General features: G+C 41.1%; 1 protein-coding gene across 2 annotated transcripts in view; it reads right to left on the minus strand.

Annotated features, from left to right (window-relative positions):
* Positions 1–22,521, minus strand: part of LOC142934468 (epidermal retinol dehydrogenase 2-like) — a 43,974-nt gene extending 21,453 nt beyond the window's left edge. For both annotated transcript variants that reach the window (XM_076078944.1, XM_076078943.1), the window contains exons 1-5: positions 22,409–22,521; positions 18,773–19,100; positions 9,752–9,883; positions 9,343–9,442; positions 1,444–1,588 (exon numbers count right to left, since the gene is read on the minus strand). In XM_076078944.1, the coding sequence (XP_075935059.1) occupies positions 1,444–1,588; positions 9,343–9,442; positions 9,752–9,883; positions 18,773–19,093 (698 nt within the window). In that variant the 5' untranslated portion in view covers positions 19,094–19,100; positions 22,409–22,521. The remainder of the gene's footprint in view (positions 1–1,443; positions 1,589–9,342; positions 9,443–9,751; positions 9,884–18,772; positions 19,101–22,408) is intronic.
* Positions 22,522–22,772: the final 251 nt, after the last annotated feature.

The following is a 22,772-nucleotide window of genomic DNA, read 5'->3' on the forward strand; positions in this document are numbered from 1 at the left end:
GGAGATCGGCGGTTAGATCCTCAGCTCTGCTACCCCATGTCGATGTGTCCCAACGTGCTCCAGAATGCTGTGCCCATGGTGTAGTGTTATAGCGCTTTGAGTGGTCAGAAGACAAAGAAGGACAATACGTTTTACAAACAGGAGGTCTTCAGAGTATAGAATTTGCACCAGAATCAAATAGTTTACAGGATATTCAACCTTCGTTTCTTTAGGAGACATTTAATACTTGACTTGTTTCCTTACAGGGCTTGTATAAAGGCAAGAAAGTATTCCATGAATATGAGATACTAGTTTACAGATAATTACAATCCGATCTCATCATTGTGGAGGTTGCTTTATGGCCGGTTGCTTTATTTGCCGGTTACACTCGTTGTCTTTTTGATTCCTCACAGTTCATTTTGTTTGTACACCCTCTGGCGTTTCGAAGAACCAGTTTACAAACAAAATGAACTGTGAGGAATCAAAAAGAAGAGTGTAACTGGCAAAATGCCATAAAGCAACCTCCACAATGACGAGGTGGGAATGTAATTCTCTGTAAACTCGTATCTCATATTCATGACTACTTTATTTCCTTGAAGAAACAAGTCAAGTATTACATACATTATAAAGAAATTAACGTTGAATATCCTGTAAACTATCTGATTTGGTTGCAAAATATTTAGTCAAACGAAGATTTTTTAACACCTCCAATTTCTAAAGAATCTGAAAACAAATTGGGCTGTTTTGTATAATCCCTAAACATGTAAATAGTGTTTTTATCAGTGAACTATTTGGGACAGTCACATGATCGCGCACCCGCCAACCTACAAAAAGTTAACGATGCACGACAAAGCGGCGTCTTCACTACGGCGAGTAGAAACACAGCTTCAGCCTGTGAGGGAATTAGAATTAGAACAAAAACCAGTAACCAAAGGGTAATAAAGGAGTGTATGTTGAGACTTATGGGATTTATTGTTTGACTTTGTTGTTTTACCATGGTATCGAAATGTGACATCCCCAATAACAACAACAATATAACAGTTCTTAACCCAAATATACAGTCCTGTATTTCCTCACTTCCTCCACTGGCATTTCGCCAGGTACAGTTCATGGTTCGATTGGTCCAGTTTGACATTAAATGTTGTCAGTCCAAAATGTCTTTACCTCATCGTTTTCTCCTAGTAGACATTTGTGTGAAATTGTAATACTTGGCACATGAATTCTTGAGTTATGGCCAAAAAACGGTTTTGTGAGGCCACAGTGATCTCTGACCACCGAGTTCTACTCAGTTCATCCTGGAGTTCAGGTGCACTTTGGTGCCAATGTGAAGAAATTCCCTCCAGGCGGTCCTGAGCTATCTCGTTGATGGAACGTACAGACAACCTGAAAACGTAATGCCTCCGGTCACGGCTGTCTCCAGCGTGGAAGCACAAAAACAGGCAAACATCACGTGAAGAGACCTACTTGGTTTGACATCCGTCGAACATTCCAGTGTTGATGAAGTACGGGCACACAATGGTGGTCTTGATGCCGTCCTTCCCAGTAGCCAGCAGCTCCAGACCCACAGACTCTGCAAATCCTACTGCTGCAAACTTACTGGCACAGTAGTCTGCAGGGAGAGGAGGAAGAAGTTTGAGTATTTTTACAAGTTAACAACTTATTCCCAAATACAGAACCATAAAAGCACACTAGATGTGAAAACACTAGGGCTGTTTGATGATGACAAAAAAGCTCATAATCATTTTGATTAATACTGAGACTGATTATACACACCATTACTCATTGACTATGTAGACTTCATGCATTCAGAAAGAAACTTTTTTTTTGCACATTTACAGAGATAACGCATCAATCTGGTGCACTTTGAGCACAAAAAGAAAAGAGGCTGGATCTCTAAAGAACTTTGACCAATTTAATCATAATCACATTACACACATAGATATGACTGTTGACGCATCAAAAAAGTCACAGCCACAAAGCATGGTCCCGCCCCGGCAGAGAGAGAGAGAGAGAGCGAATGGGTACAGTCCCGGGAAGTGGCGAGGTCAGGGTGAAAGGTGCCTTAAGGCTCACAAACAGAGCCTGAAGCTGTGTTCATAATTGACAATAAAATGAATCGCTGGGCCGCACTAGTGTTTTCATAAAGAACTCTGTCCACACTGAAACATCAGACCAAACATGGCTGATCAAATACACATTTTGAGTGCAACTTCTCTGACCAGATAAATACAAAGCTAATGACAACAGCTTTACTCCACGGCTCAAATACCCAGAAAAAGATTTAATATGGCCTTACACATAGTATGTCAAAAATCCCAGGACGTTCTGCTAAATGCATTTTGCAGTATGCCAGCCAGCATGCTCTTCTGATTATTCTGACCTAAAATCCTCTGCACAGCAGATATGTGAGCAAGAGGGGCAAGGTTCAAGGTGCCATGTTACGTTTGAGTAGTAGTCCAAATTGAATGCATACTGCATGCAATGGTACGTACTTTGTGAGTGCAGGTGCAGTATGTACTAAAAGTACCAAAAGAAAAGTCATTTTGGAACACAGTGCATGCCTGCTTGCATGTTTTCCACATCCACACGGACACAATTTGCAGCCACCATATAACATGTGTTTATCAAAATACAGCATTTAGATGATAGGAAGTATATTGTGCCATGGTTACATCTATTACACAATCACTGATAAGGCACTCACATCTCTCTGACAAATATGGGTGAGAGGGCGACTCACTCATAGTGATCTATTGATAGTAATATTCTCTGGTAAAGAACATCTCATCTAATGAAGTCAGCTGATGCCTACACGCTGACAAATTCTCTCAAGATAAAGTTCCATTAAAGTCATTAAAGAGACAATTCTAATTGGGAAACAAAACTAGAACTGATGAAATAACATTTATTTTTACAATCAACACTTGAAATGAAGACGGCACTTGCAAACACAAGGTAGTACAAAATGTAAACCATACATTGGTGTTTGATTTTTACTTACTTTTTATTTTTTACAAAATATACCAAAACACTGGCAACGTCTCGGGTAGATAATAACAAGGATAAATATGAAAAAAAAGCAAATCATACCCTCGAAACTAAAAAGGCAATCTTTGAATTAGGGCTGCACGATTATGGCCAAAATCATAATCGCGATTATTTTGATCAATATTGAGATCACGATTATTTATCACGATTATTCATTAATTTTAGGGACATCTTTTTATTGCACTTTCACGTTTAAATTAACAAGAGCACTGCTTCCACTTCCATGTTGTGCTACATTCCAGCTAATGTACACGCCTCTGCATCAAAATACAACGTATACTGTACTGATCACCCGAAGCAAAATATAAATAAAATGTTTACCCAAAATAAAGGGCAAACTAAAAATAAATATGTGTGTTGCTCACAGTATTTATTGGACACATGTCTTTGGCCAAATGAAATGCGATTGCATCCGTTATTCCAGCGTGTCTTTGGGAGGTGGATGGATACGCTGTCGCGCTGTGCAGGGTCGCTGTTAATGCATTCGTCGTACTGTGGTTTGTGGTGGTTTTTCAGGTGGCTGAACAAGTTAGTTGTATTGCTATGCGGCGCAGACACAACTCTAACGCACTCTGTGCATATGATTTGTTCTTGGTTAACATCACTTGGCCTAAATCCAAAAAACTTCCAGACAACGGATGATGATCCTTTTCGAGGGGCTAGCTCCTCCCCTTCTGCTCCTGACATTAGATTTAGCCTTCACACGACACCCGTGACCGTCTGCTCTGTTGTCTGTCTCTCTACTCTTCTACTAATAGCGGAGTCTGCAGGGTGCGCGCATGACACCTCCCATCTCGTTCGCCCCCTGGTGGTCGGCTGACTGTTAGTTGAGGAAGCGCTTGATTTGATGTGTAGCAGAGCACGCATTTTAAACGTCAATATCGCAGATGATCATGCTCATTTAATCGTGGCAGCCAAAATCGTGATCGCGATTAAAATTCGATTAATTGTGCAGCCCTACTTTGAATCGACATCAAACACTGTTACTAAACTTGTGTACAAGATATTTAGCTAAGGCTGAACTATAGAGGGAAGGTCCCAACATGAAGATGATCAGATGTTCATGTTGAAATGTGTTCACATTCAATTAACATACCTTAGTGAACTGACCTCACATAACTATGACCAGGTTAAGCAACCTGACTGGAATTACACAAGGGTTTTGTTTCGACATGAAAAGGGACAGTTCACCCCAAAATAAATTTATTTCTCATCTGACCCGACATGAAACAAGGTCTGGATTTTCTTGAATAACAGGGCCACAGTTTTATTGTAAAGAGACGACGCTGAACAGTTTTTAAAATGTATTTTTTTGGTGTGCCATATAGTCCCATTATATTGGAGAGTAGGCAGACAACCCTCCAACACTAGGCAACTAGCACCAAAACTATCTCGACTGATAAACAGCACTACTGGTAAGAGAAAACTATTATACATTTTGGGGTGAACTGTCCCTTAAATCATTTGGAAACGGGTGATTACTTTTCTGTCCATCGATGAAATCCTGCAAATTGATGCCATAACACAGACCTGGAGTTAGAACATACACATATCTGTAGCACAGCAGACTTAGAACATATCTATCTGTAGCGCAGCAGAGTTAGAACATATCCATCTGTAGCACAGCAGACTTAGAACATATCCATCTGTAGCGCAGCAGACTTAGAACATATCTATCTGTAGCACAGCAGACTTAGAACATATCCATCTGTAGCACAGCAGACTTAGAACATATCCATCTGTAGTGCAGCAGACTTAGAACATATCTATCTGTAGCACAGCAGACTTAGAACATATCCATCTGTAGTGCAGCAGACTTAGAACATATCCATCTGTAGCACAGCAGACTTAGAACATATCCATCTGTAGTGCAGCAGACTTAGAACATATCTATCTGTAGCACAGCAGACTTAGAACATATCTATCTGTAGCGCAGCAGAGTTAGAACATATCCATCTGTAGTGCAGCAGACTTAGAACATATCTATCTGTAGCACAGCAGACTTAGAACATATCCATCTGTAGCACAGCAGACTTAGAACATATCCATCTGTAGTGCAGCAGACTTAGAACATATCTATCTGTAGCACAGCAGACTTAGAACATATCCATCTGTAGCACAGCAGACTTAGAACATATCCATCTGTAGCACAGCAGACTTAGAACATATCCATCTGTAGTGCAGCAGACTTAGAACATATCTATCTGTAGCACAGCAGACTTAGAACATATCTATCTGTAGCACAGCAGACTTAGAACATATCTATCTGTACAGGAAGAATGGGACACAGACTGTATCACTATAATAAATATAAGATAAATGGTTGAGATCCTCCTTTACACAGAAAAACTAACTACAGAGTTGAAGAGTCTAAAGACACATGCTAAAGTTCCACTCCAGTGTACAGACACTCTTGGAGATGATGGCAGATGATCCACTCGGGGACTAATCACACAGAAACGCTTCAAAAACATCTAGGCAAAGCATATCAAGAGGGGGGGGGGGGGGGGGGGCTGTGGAGCAGGGATGCTTCTCATATGTGATCAAGGAAAAGATGTTGGTCAGTGTCTCAGTCTGTCCTTACAGTAGCCTACCTGAAACTACCATGCCATGAGATATGAATACCCCCTTCCCTCCAACAGTCCAACAGCTAACTAGCTAGCTAGCCCTACCACATCTACTGGCATCAACACAGGCAGGAGGCACTAAATTAGTTAAATCTGCCTCTTGCTTGAAATCATTGTTCGTCTGGGCCAAGTGGGACATTGGTGCTAAAAAGGCGATGATAACTATTATCTAAAAAACTTTTATGCATCTAAAAAACCAGGCCATCATGTGTCGGGGACAAAATGGAATCAAGCAGACGTCAAGCTTTTGCTTTTATGTAGTAATAAAAACTCTAATATCAAACTTTCGACCGCATTTGTTGTGACGCGGCATCAAAACAGGAAGGCAGTGGTAAAGCCCGCCTCCTGTTTGATTTGATTGGTTGCCTGGGCCAAGTGTGACATTGACGGGTGATGTGACTCTGTGCCTGGCACCAAAAAGTTGAGAATATCAATGTGAACTTCTATGTGCATCTAAAAACCGCCAGAAATTTGCGACACGCGGGAACAAAAGGGGGACGCTGGGCCATAAGTGGATCAGGGCCTACCATAGCGTAGTTTTGCTGCCGACGCGCTTCTAGCAACGCGTCTGTGTGATCAGCCGCTCAGAGGAACACCAAACTACAAGCTTTTATCAGCTCATTTCAGCCAATGTCATTTTACAGGACCGTTCATGCCGCCTCTCTCTGAATACACGATGCAGCACGAGGGATCAACCATCAAACTAAGGCATAAATAGGCCTACATGGTCTCATTAGTGAGAGGCGTCACGTCAGAGGACCGCCCTGCATACATTGGTCAAGTGTCCAACACTTATCTTTATTAGTCAGCATATCCTGGTATAGTTATATGAATCTTACCCACTGTGTCCATCTCTTTCATATTGTTTGGACTTGGGATATTTCTTTCTTCATTTTGTTTTATAGGTTTCCAATTCCCAAAAGTAACACCAGGCATTTTATACAGAGTATTGTAGATGACTGTTTAATACCATAGAGTTTTCATATTGCAATGAGCAATGGCTCCAACCAAGTGCAATTATTCTATGGTGGCATTTGTTTATGCGGAAAATGTAATATGTTTTTAAAACACAGAATAATCAGCTTATTAGCAGTTCAATCAACCTGCTTCCTCTAAAATTGGGTCGCTATAATTTAAGTCATTTCATCTTGAGTATCAACAAATTAAAGTCTAATGCAATATTCATATTATTCAAATATAATTATACAACATATTGTATAATACAGCTACACCGCACATTCAGTGGTAAACAGACGTATGAATTATAGCCAGTATTATAGAAATATATTTACAGAAGTTTGTTTCATAGTTTCCTTAATTGTGTTTCCATCATAAAATATGGATGGTTCACTCAAGTAGTCTTCAACTAAAATAAAAAATAAAGTGCCATCAAATACAGTAAGCCATCAGTTCACCAGCTATATATCCATTTATGAACACATAACTTGAACTATTTTTTGGTTGAGACCAGAGGAGAACTTTTTGGATGGATGGATGGTAAATGGACTGTATTTATTTCAAGATGTTCTACCTTACCAGATATCATTCACACACGCCACTATAACGAATGCTACTAGTGAGGTTGTTGATTTGAAATTATAATGAATTTATTCACAAACATTTTTTACATTTTTGAGCTGAAACACAACAGATGTATTAACTTTGAATGAAAGACGTTTGGGACGTAACGATAGCAGAAATGTAGTGGTAGATACCAATACCAGTGAAACCCCATGATTCTCCATACCAAATTTGTTACCAAGGTAAACAAACTAAACAATTAACAGTCATGTTAGGCATAACATTCATAATTCCCTCTCTACTATCTATTTCATATTGCTGTGAAGACAACTGTATTCAAGTTGCTCCGGAGCAGAACAAGCTACGTAGCTAACTAGCCAGCCTGCCGCTCTGTTCCAGGCGAGCTGGGCCAACACTTCAACATAAAAATTGTAATCTAATTTCAATCTTCATATACATAAAAGGTATATACCAGGCAGAAACCTGCGGTTCTGCCGAGTGAAGCTGATGCGGAAGTCTCTTAAAGCTGCATTCTCTCTAATGTCCACCAGGGGGCGACTCCTCTGGTTGTATAGAAGTCTATGAGAAAATGACTCTTCTTTTACTTGAATCCCCCTCAGACGCTCTCGTCATGTGCAGCACTCTCCGATCATGAAGGTGAATAGACATTTCGTCTGCAGTTATTATGACTTCACCATATAAATTATTCATATCTCTTCAGATTGTTTAGAATGCTCTGTAGCCCATTGTACATCTCTGGAGGCATTCAGGGCCCAGTGTTTGTTCCGAGGGTCCGTCAGAGTAGCTTCAGCTCAGCCTGTAATAACTGTCCCCTGGTCAGTGGATGCTAATCGTAGCTCATTGCGCTCTGGGTCCACGAGCTGTAGACTCATCCTGGGGTTTATAAACCAGCAGTGTTTTCTGACTCAGTGTTGTGAGTAATGCAACCTCTGGGCAGAACAAGGTAAACAAGCCAGCAGGCAGCAGCTCAGATGAAATATTCCCACCGACGAGAGCGTCAGAGGGGGATTCAGGCAAAAACATCCAGAACAACAATAGTTTTGTCTCTATATTAGTGACATGAACCAGGTCTCTAAAGTCCTGCTGTTATTGTTCCAAACGGCTTTGAAACTTCTGAATTTTGATCATGTTGGGTTTGTAGAGAGGCTGCCTCTCCTCTCCACAGATTTACTAGATGATACTATAGGACACTAAAGAGCATCTGAACACGTTAAGTGAATAAAAGCCATTTTCACTTCAGTGTTAAGTGCTTCACTTTAGTCGATGCCAGAATTCTGAAAATGTGACGGGACTCGTATTTTTCTACAGCACCACAGATGCCAGGGGGGCTGGAGACTAACGGCATCTAAAATCTGAAAGGAGCCAGTAAACTCTTGACTATTAGTCTTTTGGAAAACCAAACCAATGGGGGTGGTAAATGGACTGCACCTATAAAGCGTTTTTCTAGTCTTAACAACCACTCAAAGTGCTTTTCAACACAAGCAAGCATTCACCCATTCATACACTGGTGGCAGAGGGTAGCATACAAGGTGGCTGTTTTTCCGTGTGTAATACATGCATACTCACATTAATTTAGGATTTACTATCCTGCCCTGCCCAAAGACACTTTGACATGTGGACCACAGGGGCAAGGGATTTAACCACCAACCTTCAGATCAGTGGACGACCACCCTAAATCCTGAGATAATAGTAGTACTTAATAAATTTGGCCCCAGCATGCCCCTGCCCGACATTTCCAGACAAAGCACCCTAATGCTACATTGTGAAAAACAAATCCATGTGGAAATCGACAGGAGGAGAGCTAGTTAACGTTAGCTGTTGGTAGCCGGTGGGCAGCAAAGTCCTGCATGGCTAAATAACAAAGCTAACGGCTAACCTTAACAGAGGTTGCATTGAGATATATTATGATGCGTTCAAGCTCTTTTTAGTAAACATTTGTGTTGCAAAGGTACATTATAATGATATATTCAAATGTAATCTTAAAAAAAATTAAGTAAAAATGTAAAAAAGCATTTGACACTAAAAATGGCAGTCTGACCATTAGACTACCAATTTTCACCCTGATTTTTTTTAATTTTCCTACGAACCAAAAGAAGCTGTAATAAAAGTGACATGCATGATATGGTCAGAAGGAGGAAACACACACCTGCCAATCCATTGACTCCTATGAGTCCAGCAGAGCTGGAAATGCTGACAAGATGGCCGTGATTGTTGGCGATCATGGCAGGAAGGAAGGCCTTGTAGGTCTGAGCAGAGACACAGGAAACACATTAACCATCCGGCTAAATAGAGAAACCTAAACATGGAATTTCATTTGCATGAACCATCTAGATTTTACAAAAAAAGAGAAAAAAAATTGTCAAATCTAAATTTTGTTTCAAAAACTTTCAACTGCAAATGAACTTTGCTCAGTTGTCATCATGTGACCTTAGTATATAACCAACAGTACAATACTGACTGATCTGCCTCTAAATCTATATGCTTAACAAAGAGGTCTCCATGAGAGAAGCTGATGTGTGTGGTGATGTTCTAGCCGTCTGCTGAGTCTGACTGACCCAGAAGTGAGCCATGGTGTTGACCTCCATCGTCTTCTCAATCAGGGAATCGGGAGCGTCCATGAACTTCTTTCCCGTCACGATACCAGCGTTGTTCACCAGAATGCTGACATCACCCACCTCTCGCTTAACCTGCGTGGAGCAACAGGAAAATGTCCGTTACGTATGATGCAATCACATTTCTGTAAAAAGATACTCCCAAGGAAAGAAGGAGCTCCCAAATAGGCACATTGAAATGTTACCAAGCAGAAGCCTGTTGAGACCCAGAATGGAGTCACCACTTCTGTAGAAAGAGGACATTGCCCAGTCCCACTATAACCAACTCTAAAACCTGCATTGTTTCCCCTTTGATTGAAAAATGCTTCGACAAAATAAAAACAAAAACACATTACTTGATGTTGACTGATCTTTTTTATCTAAATGTGTACATTTGTTTTCCTTGTTATTGGTCTGCAGATCATGGCTCTGTCTGGTAACTGCATATAGCAAACACCATAACAGACTTGTGTTAATGTACTCTAAAAAAAATTTTGTTTGTCATATTTTACTGTAAATTTTCATATTTTTTATTCTTAAATTGTGTCCCATACTATTGCACTGTTTATTGTCACGCACCAATCACTAGGGGTGGGGAAAAAAAAATCGATACAGCATAGTATCGCGATATTTTGCGTGGCGATATTGTATCGATACACGGAAGCCAATTATCGATCTTTTATTATATAAACCTTTTGGTACTAGAAAAATAAAATCAATTGCTTTTTCAGTCCACTAGATGGTGCTGAGTTGTTTTCTGGTGAGGTCAGCAGAGGTGCCGGGTCAGCGTGATTGGTAGGAAGTTGGTCAAAACAAAGATGGCGACATCGGAGAAAGAAATCAGAAATGCACCGTCCGCGTTTAAATCAGACGTCTGGACTTATTTTGGATTTTTTAACAAGGAAGGGAAGAAGGACATGAACATGACGCATGGATATGACACATGGATATGACACATGGATATGACTCCGGCGTTTTTTTCACCGAGACAGTCGTGCCCAAGCTCTACAGAAGTGAAGCTTAAAGTTGTGGAGTCTTTGAGTACAGCAGAAAGAGTTGCATTAACTTGCGATGCGTGGACGTCAAGCGCAGTGGATTCCTATGTGACTATAACAGCACAATATCTCAGGGGACTGGCAACTGCTGTCTCACGTTCTCCAAACTAGAGCAGTACACGCAAGTCACACCGGGGCAAACATTACAGACCTCCTGCTAAATGCAGCACAAGAATGGGGGATTGCCGTCAAAAACCTGGTGGTTGTAACCGACAACGTTTCTAACGTGGGCGTTGCCGTTCAGTTAGCGGGATTCCTGCATGTGAAGTGTTTTGCTCACACGCTCAATCTGGCCTCACAACGGGGTTAAATCTGCCAACAGTAGCCAGGCTCATGGGGAGAGTGCAGCGCATGACTGGCTCTCTGCCCTCGACGTCCACGCATCGCAAGTTATACCGAGTTATATAAGTCTTATATCGTATTACGTGTCTATAACTTATATAAATAAGTTATAGACACGTTTGCATTCAGTTAAGTTGGACTATGTAGACCGCAATACAAACAGTTCAGTTTGTCAGGTGCATGCAACATTTATGACTGTTGGTCAGTCTGTCTGCTTGACAATCCCATTTTGCTGCAATAAAAATGATTGAAGTGAGATGAACAGACTGAAAACTTTATCTTATTAGATAAAACATGTTGACACAGTTTTCCTTTGGGGACATCATTTGAAGTTGAAAAAAGTAATATATATCGCAATATACGTTATCGCAATACTCAGAATATCGCAGTGTCGTGATAATATCGTATCCTAAGTATCGTGATAATATCGTATCCCAAGTATCGTGATAGTATCGCGGGACCTCTGGTGATTCCCACCCCTACCAATCACCAAGCCAAATCCTTGTATGTGCAAACGTACTTGGCATTAAACCGTTTGATTGCGATTCTTACCATGAAACATGACCAGACGGGCAGGTCCAACATGTTATCATTGGCCAGACTGTAATTAGAACCAAATACATTAATTACCAGCTGTGATCATAACTGGTTGGATTCAGTAAAATGTCCTGCCACACAAAGCCTGCAGTTTGCCTCAGTGATTTACATTTATACGAGTCATCTAGCCTTTATTATTTGCTAGCATACACATAAGTCATGACAGCGATTAAGCTAAAGAGGCTGTAACATTTTGTTTCCTTTACACCTTCAGTATTATCGAAATATATTTACAGAAGTTGGGCTGTTTGTTTCATTGTTTCCGTCCTAAAATGGATGGTTTACTTAAGTATTCTTAAACTAAAGTAAAGACCAAAGTGCCATGGAATACAGAAAACCATCAGTTCACCAGCTTATTTCCCATTCATGACCACATAAGTTTCACTTTATCCATAATCATAGTCTATAAAACATTTTTCACCAAACATGAATCAAACCACAATTCATGTGGTAGTCTGACATCACTCATACACATGCCACTGTCTCCATACCCAATTCATCACCACGGTAACAGACTAAACAATGAACAAGGACATTACAGTCATTTAGCAGAAGCTTTTATCCAAAGCAACTTACAATTCAGATTCTATCACATACACTGTAGGCACAGCTACGGGAGCAATTTTTGGGGTTAAGTGTCTTGTTCAAGGACACATCGACATGCGACTAGCAGAGCTTCTGAAGGAAGGACGCCCCTGCTCTCCACTTAGCCACAGTCGCCCACTTTGGCATGTGGACAGGAGGAGCAGGGGATGGAAACCGCCCCAGGCCCCCGCTGACGTTACCATGACATCTGACAATGATCTCCATTTTAATTTGTACTCGTCAAATGACAACAGGTTAATGGATGACCTCAATAGAAATATTGTTGGCTAACATTTGCTAAACAAAGTGAAAATGCTATCGGAGTTCATTTACTAACAAAGTCACAAAAAACAGTTATTGATAAAGGTCCAGATTTATAGAGGCATTTCCAATTAGTCAATTAACACCACCTCCTGACAATAGGAAACATTATGGAGAGAGCTGGCTCATGTTACCAACAGTCTGATGGTTCCTTGGTTAGTTATTGATAACAAAGATGCTCTATTACAATCCAATGCATGTAAAATACTTATGAGTACAAGTATGAATCCCACTGAATTTCTTGGCATAAACCCACCATGTGTAGCTGGTTGAGGGTTAGGTATTGACCTCCAGTCGTTGGTCAGGACATAAGACCTGAACAAATCAGTTTACCGGTAACTCGGCGAGCCTCGACGTCTGGCCAATCATAGCGTTTGAATGCTACGAAGGGCGGGTCTTGCCAAGAAAACCAGCGGGATCCCTTCTTTTATAGGTTCCTTAGTTTGGACCAATCAATAACATGTCTGCTGCGAGTGCCAAGTGCAATCCCATTTAAAAACTGAAAGCAATCGGATGCGTCTCCAGGGAATCATACCCTGAAACCCTTACAGTCTTTAAGTACTGGACCTATATATCCTGTTAGCAGAAATGAACCTCGGTGGTAGCTCCAGGCAGATGGATCAAAGCATCAGGAACCCCAGCAGGCGGAAATCAGTGTGACCCGAGTCTAAGCTGAACCATATGTTCTGGTGTGGCTGTGTCCCCATGCGCTGCAGTACTTGTGATGTCAGCCAGAGGAGGGTGTAGATACACGTTGAGTCACTGTTCTTTGGCCCTCCATCCTAACTAATGCAAAGTCCTCGAATTTAAGGACAAAATACCATGAAGCCCCTAAAATGTTTTTTAAATGTCTTCACTTGGTGTCCCCTAGTGCTAGTAGGAATCAACACAGACCGCACCAGTTTTCTTGCCTGATTTCACAGATTTCTGCAGCGATTAAATGGATCTGTTCCCATTCATGGTTCCCCAGCTGAAGAGTCAGAGCTGTGCAACTGTGTTTCATCTTCGGCCCTCCATCCACACTAATCGGCATTTAGAAACACGAGTCCTGCGTTGTAGTCCGAGCATGGACAGTTGTGCTTTTGGAAAGGTGTGATGCAAGTCTGGTTGGGGGCTGTGCAGCAGCGACAAGACAACCAACCGTCTCCATTATCGCTGCTTTTACACGTCAAATTGGCCAATCAAGAAGCACAGTGTTTATGTGTCCTTTGTCCGACTACTTCATGTTTTGACCGAAGCCTCAGTGCAGGATTTACTGCTCTACTGGTTAACAGCGATACAATTACTGTGTTATGCTCCCTCCATGTCTTTCAACCGAAGACAGACAGTGAACAATAATTAAAGCGTGAATCAGGTAGATGATCACAGAGAGAGAAACACAGGTTGGACAAGCTGAGCCTGAGCGGACCTGCTAAACACATGTTGGCTGTGATCAACAGGACAAAGAAGAAGTGAATCAACCTTTTTCCCTCTTATTTAGGCATTTGAGGGTGGATCTTTATAGGGCACAAACCTAAAAACAACACACATTTCCATATGCAAACCGCGTTTTCTAAATTGCCGGTTTACTATGCTGGTCGAACCTTGGGAGTCCGGCCCTGGGTCTTTATGGTGGTGCAGAGGAATTTGACCCCTGTACTCTAAAATGAAAGAGTGTGACTGCTGATACATGGACACAATAAAACTACAAACAGCCTGGATTATCAGCTGTCCTTAATATAGGGATATGCTGATCAAGATATCCGTCCACCAAAACAGAGACAGAACCCTTACTTCTATTAAGAGATCTTGACTTCTACCTTCAGTGCTACTTTCATAGAGTTGGTTCTATTTTAATTTAAATACATTTTCTGTGCCTAGCTAAGAGGGGCTACAACTACAATCCATTGTGCAATCCTGTATAATGACACCGACGACTCCTTGAATAAAAAATGGCTCCAGCAGGAAAGAAAACAAATCGGGGGTGAAAAAGCTGACAAAGGTGTGAACCCCTTGGGTGCTCCAGGGGCCAATCACCCTGAAATTTCATTTTATTTATCTATTTTTGTTTTGAATTTTTCAACTTCTTTTTCATTCCGCATTTTGTCACTAATTTATGAAAAGTATAAAATAGCACATCAGTCCTTTAAAAACTTTGTTGCTAGTGAGGAAGGAGTCCTCTTTTTCTCCTCACTGGACAAAAGTGTGTGTTCTCTCCAACTATGCAACAGAATATAATAATTAAAGCTGCAAGCAGCATTAATCGGGCCCTCGCATATTCACGCACGTCGAGGGTACTGGGAGGACTGTGGTTGATGCAGCCATGCATTTCTGTGACCACCATACACTGCGTGCATGAGTTAAATGGTATTTCCTGTGTCAACCAATGGCATAGCCAGGTCATTTTGCCAGGTCTTAAGCCTGTTTTGAGTGTACCTCCGAATACAATCATAACTGTATGCCTGTAAAAATCAACAAAAAACTGAATGTGTGTGAATGAGCTTCAGTGTTAGTAACATAACAGACTGTCAAAGTAAATGCAGGTCGTTTGTTTGTGCAGGTAGCTCTGACAATCACTGCTGAGTGACTCAAAGCTGGAAGAGTTGAGAAGAAATAGGAGTATGTTTGGTTCCATGTGGAGAAAAAAATATTTTTTGTAAAGAATTAAATTTAAGCCAAAAGGTGAGCCAATGTAGAATAATCTATCATATAAATTAGGCTGGGTGCAGTTTGATTTTATTAAACAAACTTCACGTTGCATGAAATTACTTTACATTACGGCCTGGCTCCAAAAAGAACAAAAACAATTCAATTTACTATTAATGAACAAGCACGATTTGGAAACCTTTTTCATCAAATTTCTGCTCTCCAAACATTTTAGTTTGCACTTATTTAGATCAGAGAAGTCTTTCTCATGGTGTGCCCACGAACCCTTTAAATAAGTTCAGTGTTTGGGCTGCTGTATTTATATAATCCTGCTTACGGCCATGGTTATCAGTAGGTGGCGCTATGACTATGAGTTAATATTGGCATGCAGAAGTCCTAAAGTCATGACAGTCAACAAGCATGTCAAGTTTGGGACAGTTTTGACAAAGTACAGTCGAGTTACAACAGCTTGTTGGATGATGGTGAACCATGTAAAATGGCCGCCACACCACGTCCACGTCGTTCGATGAAACCTCAAGCTTTTAATCACTAAGGTCTTTAGATTGTTCTGACCAAATTCTAAGTTGATCTGATTAATTCCCTAGGAGGAGTTTGTTAAAGTACAGCACCTGGAAATGGGAAAAAAACGAGAAATTTATACAAAATTCAAAATGGCTGACTGGGCCCCAAGAGTCCAAATGTTATACATTTGCCTACCAAATTTTGTAAATCTATGTGAAATTTTGTAGGGGGCGCTATTGAGCCGACTTGCCACTCTGAAGCATTAAAATCATATTATATAACTAAATATTGGACTTGTAATCTGTGTGCCAAGTTTGCTTATGTTTCGAGCATTTCTAGCCTCTAAAAATTACCTTCATTTTTCACGGCGAAGACTTCACGGCAACGGCGTTCGACGAAACATCAAAAGCTTCATGAACTGGCATTATGAACTTCTTACATTTGTGTGGAACTAATTTGATGTTGATCTGATTTATCTACTAAGAGAAACAAGCCAAAGTATAAAGACTTTAACTTCCTGTCAGTAGGTGACGCTGTGAATAATTTATATAATTGGTCTGTAGATGTCTTCAGGACTGGAGTCTCATCAAACATGTGGAATCTGGTAAAGATCTGATGATGTGGAGTCGAGTTACATCAGTTTATTTGTTCATGGCTCACAGAGTTGTTATTGCTCAGCTATAAAGGAGAGGCTGCTACCCAGATGTTTTGTACACTGCTCTTTACTAATAAAGAGGACAGATGTAGTGTTTGTGTACTTTGTGTGGTAGTGTTTTATAGTGTGCACTACAGCTTTCTACTGATGACTCCTGACGGCTTTGTCTTTCACTATTAATATTGACCCCAGGGCGTAGAGACGCCCTGTTGTCTGTTATGTACTAAACACAGGTGGGAGACGAGGAGGTGCTCGACACCGACGACGTATTTTACACTGATAGCTGGAAGGCGTCCGCCTGCTGAGGGATCCCGTTTGCCTTCTAACAGTAGGCTTGTCGAGAGACACTAGAAGTCTGTTTAATATTTATTCATTCAGTTTTCAGCTGATGAATCAGGGCTGTGCTCTCGGTCAATGTTAGTTTTCCCTCTTTTCATTGACACAAAAGTCGAGAGCAGACAAAACCGCAGACAGGTTGTGACACACTGTGCCGGTTCACACTCCTGTCTTTTGTGGACTGAATGATGTCACTTTATGAAAACACCTTGCATTCGATAATTAGGATGCTGCTGTTTTAAGTGAACCGTGTCGGTGGCTGTTCAGATCCTGCTCTCTGTACTCTCACTACAGCCCACATACAGTCAATGAAGTGTCTAATCTCACACACACACACACGCACACGCACACACACGATCCCGTTGGCAGAACCTGTTTATGGTACAGGAGCTGGGCGGTGCTGATAAAGAGTGCATGATTTACATACTACTGAGCATGGGAAAACAGTTCACTGTTCCTCAGGTCTGGCCACGGCCGTCGGAAAACGTTGGCAAAGACTGCGTCACCACGGCAACGGCGTTCAACGAAACATCAAAAGCTTCATGAACTGGCATTATGAACTTCTTACATTTGTGTGGAACTAATTTGATGTTGATCTGATTTACCTACTAAGAGAAACAAGCCAAAGTATAAAGACTTTAACTTCCTGTCACCAGTAGGTGGCGCTGTGAATAATTTACATAATTGGTCTGTAGATGTCTTTAGGTCTGGAGTCTCATCAAACATGTGGAATCTGGAAAAGATCTGATGATGTGGAGCTTCACAGAGAATAAAGACATTTCAACACCTGTAATAATGGTATGAGTCAAATCTGGTTTTGCCAAATAGATTACTGATTCCAAAGAGACGCTGGATTGCTTAGTACAGAATTTGTCGTCAATACCAGTATTTCGTGGCACTCCTAATCTGCTAACAATGAATGGTAGCTAGCTAAACTAAAGAGCCTATATCGAGCGAGGTCCTTCCTTAGTTCATTCAGACAATATGTCAGAAGGTGCTTCAGCTGTCTGCAAAGGATACAAAAAGCAATGTAACCGTCTTAGTATGTAGCATCCACAACTTCACGCTAACGCCCCCTTAAGTAGTTGAAGATGTTTGAAGATATAGTTCGTTCCATGTGTATTTAAACACCAACACTATTTAGTCATGATTACATAAGCCCTGTGACGTAGCATTTAATATTTCTGGAGGAGCGATGGAGAGATGACAGGCTGCTCAGCCTTAGAAAACTACACATTCAAGGAACAACTTCTCTCTCTGGACACATTATATAACACAATCTGTTGATTGCAACTGGTTGCAATCAACAGATTGCAACCTGTTGATTGCAACCTGTTGATTGCAACTGGTTGCCTCATATATATTTTTGCAATAAAATAAAACAGCCCATGTAATAAGTAATCCCACATTATTCATGAGGCATCAACATGAATTAGGAGTTATTTTCAGACGGATAGTGCTGTTTGTTGTTGTTTGATCATTAGACAGATGTTCTCAACAAAGCCAGGTCTTTTATTTCATAATGTTGCCTAAGGAAACAGTCTGTTTATGTATTCATTTGCTTATATCCCCACATATGAACTTATTACTTTTCATGGGCTTTCACAGTAACATATTTGAGGTGATTGTTGAACATTCTGTCGCTATTTTCATTTCAATAAAAAAATAATAATCTTCAAGTCAGATTTTTGTCCTCATCTCTCATTAGACAATAACAATGTAGTAAAGTACATTATGTAAATAACGGCCGGAGGTTTGACAGCTTATTTTGTTGTCAACAAACTAAATTAAATTCACAGGGAGAAAAAAAAACTAAAAACAAACACGTACTTGACTTTGTGTACTCCTGACTGAACGGGTTGCAGTAAAGTAATGAGGCCAACAGTGTCTTCTGGGCCCAGGGTACCCAGAAGACACAGCTGTAATTGGTAGAGCGGACACCCTTACCTGGTCAGCCACTCGGTAGACCTCGTTCTTGTCGCTGCAGTCACACAGGTAGTGGTGGACTCTGCTGGCTCCGCTCAGCTTGGCCAGCCTGGCCGTCTCCTTCATCCCGTCCTGGTTGATATCCCACAACACCAGCACAGTGCCAAGAGCCGCGAACTCCTGAGCCATGAGGCGGCCGATCCCGCTACCGGACCCCGTGATCAGCACCACCTCGCCAGCTATGCTCTTTTTCCTTCTGGGCACGAAGAGGTGGACGAAAGATTCCACATTGTACCAGATGGACAGCAGGAGGACTTGCAGGGTCTCCAGGAAGAAATTCATGATGGATCTTGGAAGGAAGGGAAAGACAAGAGAACACATTAGAGAGAAATAGAAGAGAGTAGTGCAGGGATGACGTATTTTTGTAGGCCAAGCAGGAAGTTAGCATGGCACTGGTTCCATCCACAAAAATGGTTTTGGATTACTGCAGAGAATAATCTCTGTGTCAAACAAACGTTTATAATTCTCATGTTTCGTTCATCAAAATAATCTTTACAAATCAAGACTTTTCTGATTTTTCAAGCGTGACTGCAATCTGCATAAGTAAAATGCTAACGCTAGGCTGTACACCACGGTCACCGGACGTCACGTCTCCACCGCTAAGCTAAATGAGGACTAGTGTTCTAGTGATGACGTGTAGTCTCAATTAGCCACTCCTTGGTAACCGCCTCTTTTACAACACGTTAAAGCTTCTAAATTCACCAGGGAGGGATCTACTGACGTAGACTGAAAACTCACCTCTTCAAGAAGGCCTACCCTTAGCCTTCCACTTAGCACTTACTTAGCACATATTGTACTCATATTAGTTTGTGGCACTTATTGCATTCGTTTGTTTCTGCACTGTACGTTGGCTCTGGTTTATGCTCTTAGATGCTTGTTTGAAGAAAGGAGATGCACTTATGACTTCTGGTGACTAGTTCTCTCGAAAACCGATGTCGAATACACTTATTGTAAGTCGCTTTGGATAAAAGCGTCTGCTAAATCACTGTAATGTAATGTAATGGAAACGGGGATCGAACTGCCGATACCAAAAACTGTGATGTTTTTCCCCACATGGTACGTTGTGCTAGCTAATACGACACATTTGAATCTGGCTTTGAGCGTGCTCACTGTAGAATTAATCAATTGATCGGTCACAACCATAGACCGTATAAGAAGTGGACGTAGTCATCGTGACGTCACCCATTGGTTTGTGGACTGATGTTTTAAAGCCTCGAGTTCAGCGATTTAGTCGTCGCCATCTTGGAATACGGTGGTCGCAATGTTGTTTTTTTCGCAACCAATGAAAAGAAGTTATCAGATTTGGAATGCGGAGGAGCGACGTAGAGACGCCGCATTCGGCTCCATTAGCAGCAGCAGCAACCTGTCAATCACAGTAAGCCCCGCCCTAAAGCATCCCCTGCTTTATGGTCTATTTGACTCTAAATGGACCATCATTTACTAAATGAACATCATGCTGTATTGAAGAAGACTTGAAACTAGAGATTGAGACCATAAACTCATGTTTACAATGTTTACTGAGGTAATAAATCAAGAGAGAAGTAGAGTCATTTTCTCATAGACTTCTATACAACCAGAGGAGTCGCCCCCTGGTGGACACTAGAGAGAAAGCAAATTTTAAGACACTTCCGCATCACTTGGCAGGTTGCCGTTTCTTCACAACTCGGTGCTTACTCTGAATGTAAGCAAGGAACCACTAGTTAGCTCAGTGACTAGTCCAATAAAGTTTTTTCAAACAACATGGATGTGCCCTCAGTGTAGACAAAACAGAGAGAATATCAGCTTTAGTTTGTGCAGTTCTACTACGAACAGAAATGAAGAGAAAACCATGAATGGCTGGAAGATGCAGACAGTGAGGTTTGTCTGTTCACGTTTCTATCACAGCAGTCTCAAGACCACCGCTATGAGACAACAAGTAAAACACTACTCTAATAATACTAAAACTAGCTCTCTAAAGCACACCTACATCAGTGGCGGGCCGTGCATTTTATACCTGGGCCTTCTGTGCTGTCCTATAATGACGCCCACAGCTACGGTTATTTGTTTCTAGGGGTGTAACAATACACGTATTCGTATTAAACCGTTCGGTACGAGGCTTACGAACCGAACAATACGTTTGAATAATACTAGTGCATTTGGAAAATGCAGAAGCTTAAATTGTGGGAAATATTTCGGTGGACTGCGCTCACGTAGGAGCTTTCTGTTTAACAAAAGCTTTCTGTTTAACAAAAGTCACGCTTCTGAGAGAAGTTCCTTGAATGTGTAGTTTTCTAAGGCTGAGCAGCGCTGTGATTGGCCCACTGACCAATCACAGCGCACGTTAATGCAGACGTACTTAGGAGGCTACCTCGGTACCACTGGCACGTCAAAGAATACGCCCAACACGTCAAACTAAAGATCTGATTGGTTGAACACTATGACAACCCTAACCCTAACAATATCATCCCCATATACTTTAATCTGCAAAGTCTACCTAGAGGACCTCAGGCCTCTCTCCTTACATAGAGACTGAATCTGATTGGATGAAAGCTCTCCTTAAAACAAGCTGTGCTGGAAGCAGAGCAACAGAGGAAGACAGGAGCTGTGCAATGAGAAAATAAGCTAATGGGGAAAAAACTATAATACATGTAGGCTAGTGTATTTGTGAAACATTATTAAATTATAAAATAGCTCTAACTTTGTGATTCTGTTTAGGCCAGCAGAGAAGGCTTAGCTGGCCCTGACGGCCCACCACTGACCTACACAGTACTGATTAAACTGAGTTTTTGACTGTTGAACTTGGATAAAAACAATAAAATGAAGCAATTTAAAAAGCATAAACTCTCTGGGACATATTTAATGAGAACAGCTGTCATTTAAAATGTTATCTACAAACTAAATTAGAGATGCATGGTGGGAGTTTTCTGTTAATTGTTCATCTATCTTGTCATTTTAACACCAGAATTAAATATTTGCACGATTTTCTACTAATATCTTAAATGTTAAATCAAGACTTACTTCTGCATATATAAATTACATTCACTTATTGATTTAATTCAATCACTTATTACAGGTTTAAAAAAACGAATTCAGCTCAGAACTAAGCTTAAAACTTACAATCTTGGAATCATATTGAACCCAATAACTGTGTGCAAAGTGATGGGTGTTAAAGCTTCTGTGAATAGCGGTAACTTTAAGGGATAAAACATGTGGAAACAGGTTCACCCCTCAGAACACGCACTGAGTGCATGTTCTGAGGGGTGAACCTGGATAATAAACTTTATTTTAATGCATTTATCAGTTATCTCTGCGCGATAAACTAAAGACAAACAACGGGTTTTTTTCACAAGAAAGCGGGAAATAGGTGACAGATAGGAACTAGCTTGATAATGCGTCCGTTTATTCGAAATTGAGATTCTAACTTACCAAGACAGAAGTCCAAGAGAGCCGCTGACAATGTCCCGCAGGCAACCAGAGTAACGTTATATGGACTTATCAAAGAGACCTTTGCTCACCACATAGGCTAACGTTACGACACACTCCGCTCTAATCATACGTGTGTGCTTGTGCGGAAGTTGATAAAAGCAACATTAAAGCTCCAGGAGCCGGTGAACGTACCGTGAGGCTGAGTTTCCCGGATAAGGCTCGACCTTTTCTATAGCCTCAGGAGACACAAAGCAGGTTATCACATCAAACACAAGCAGAACGCTACTCGACAGGGAGAAGCCGGATGTGTCACGTGACAGGCAATCAACCACTCCCGGACCCGCGCGTCTCCTCTGCCACGCGAGGTATTCTGGGACTTGGAGTGTGTATGTTTTTTCACTTAATTTAACACTACAGCTAAATAAAAAACACATGACAGTTATAAATCAGTTTAAGGATTAGCAAACAGTAAAAGATAAATAAACATTACAAGAGTAAAAAAATATAACAATGAGTAATCTTTAACATTGTATTGCTTTTTATGTAGTTACTGATC

Source organism: Anarhichas minor, unplaced genomic scaffold (genome assembly GCF_050575085.1).
Source record: "Anarhichas minor isolate MPS153535 unplaced genomic scaffold, ASM5057508v1 ptg000006l, whole genome shotgun sequence".
Classification (NCBI taxonomy): Eukaryota; Metazoa; Chordata; class Actinopteri; order Perciformes; family Anarhichadidae; genus Anarhichas; species Anarhichas minor.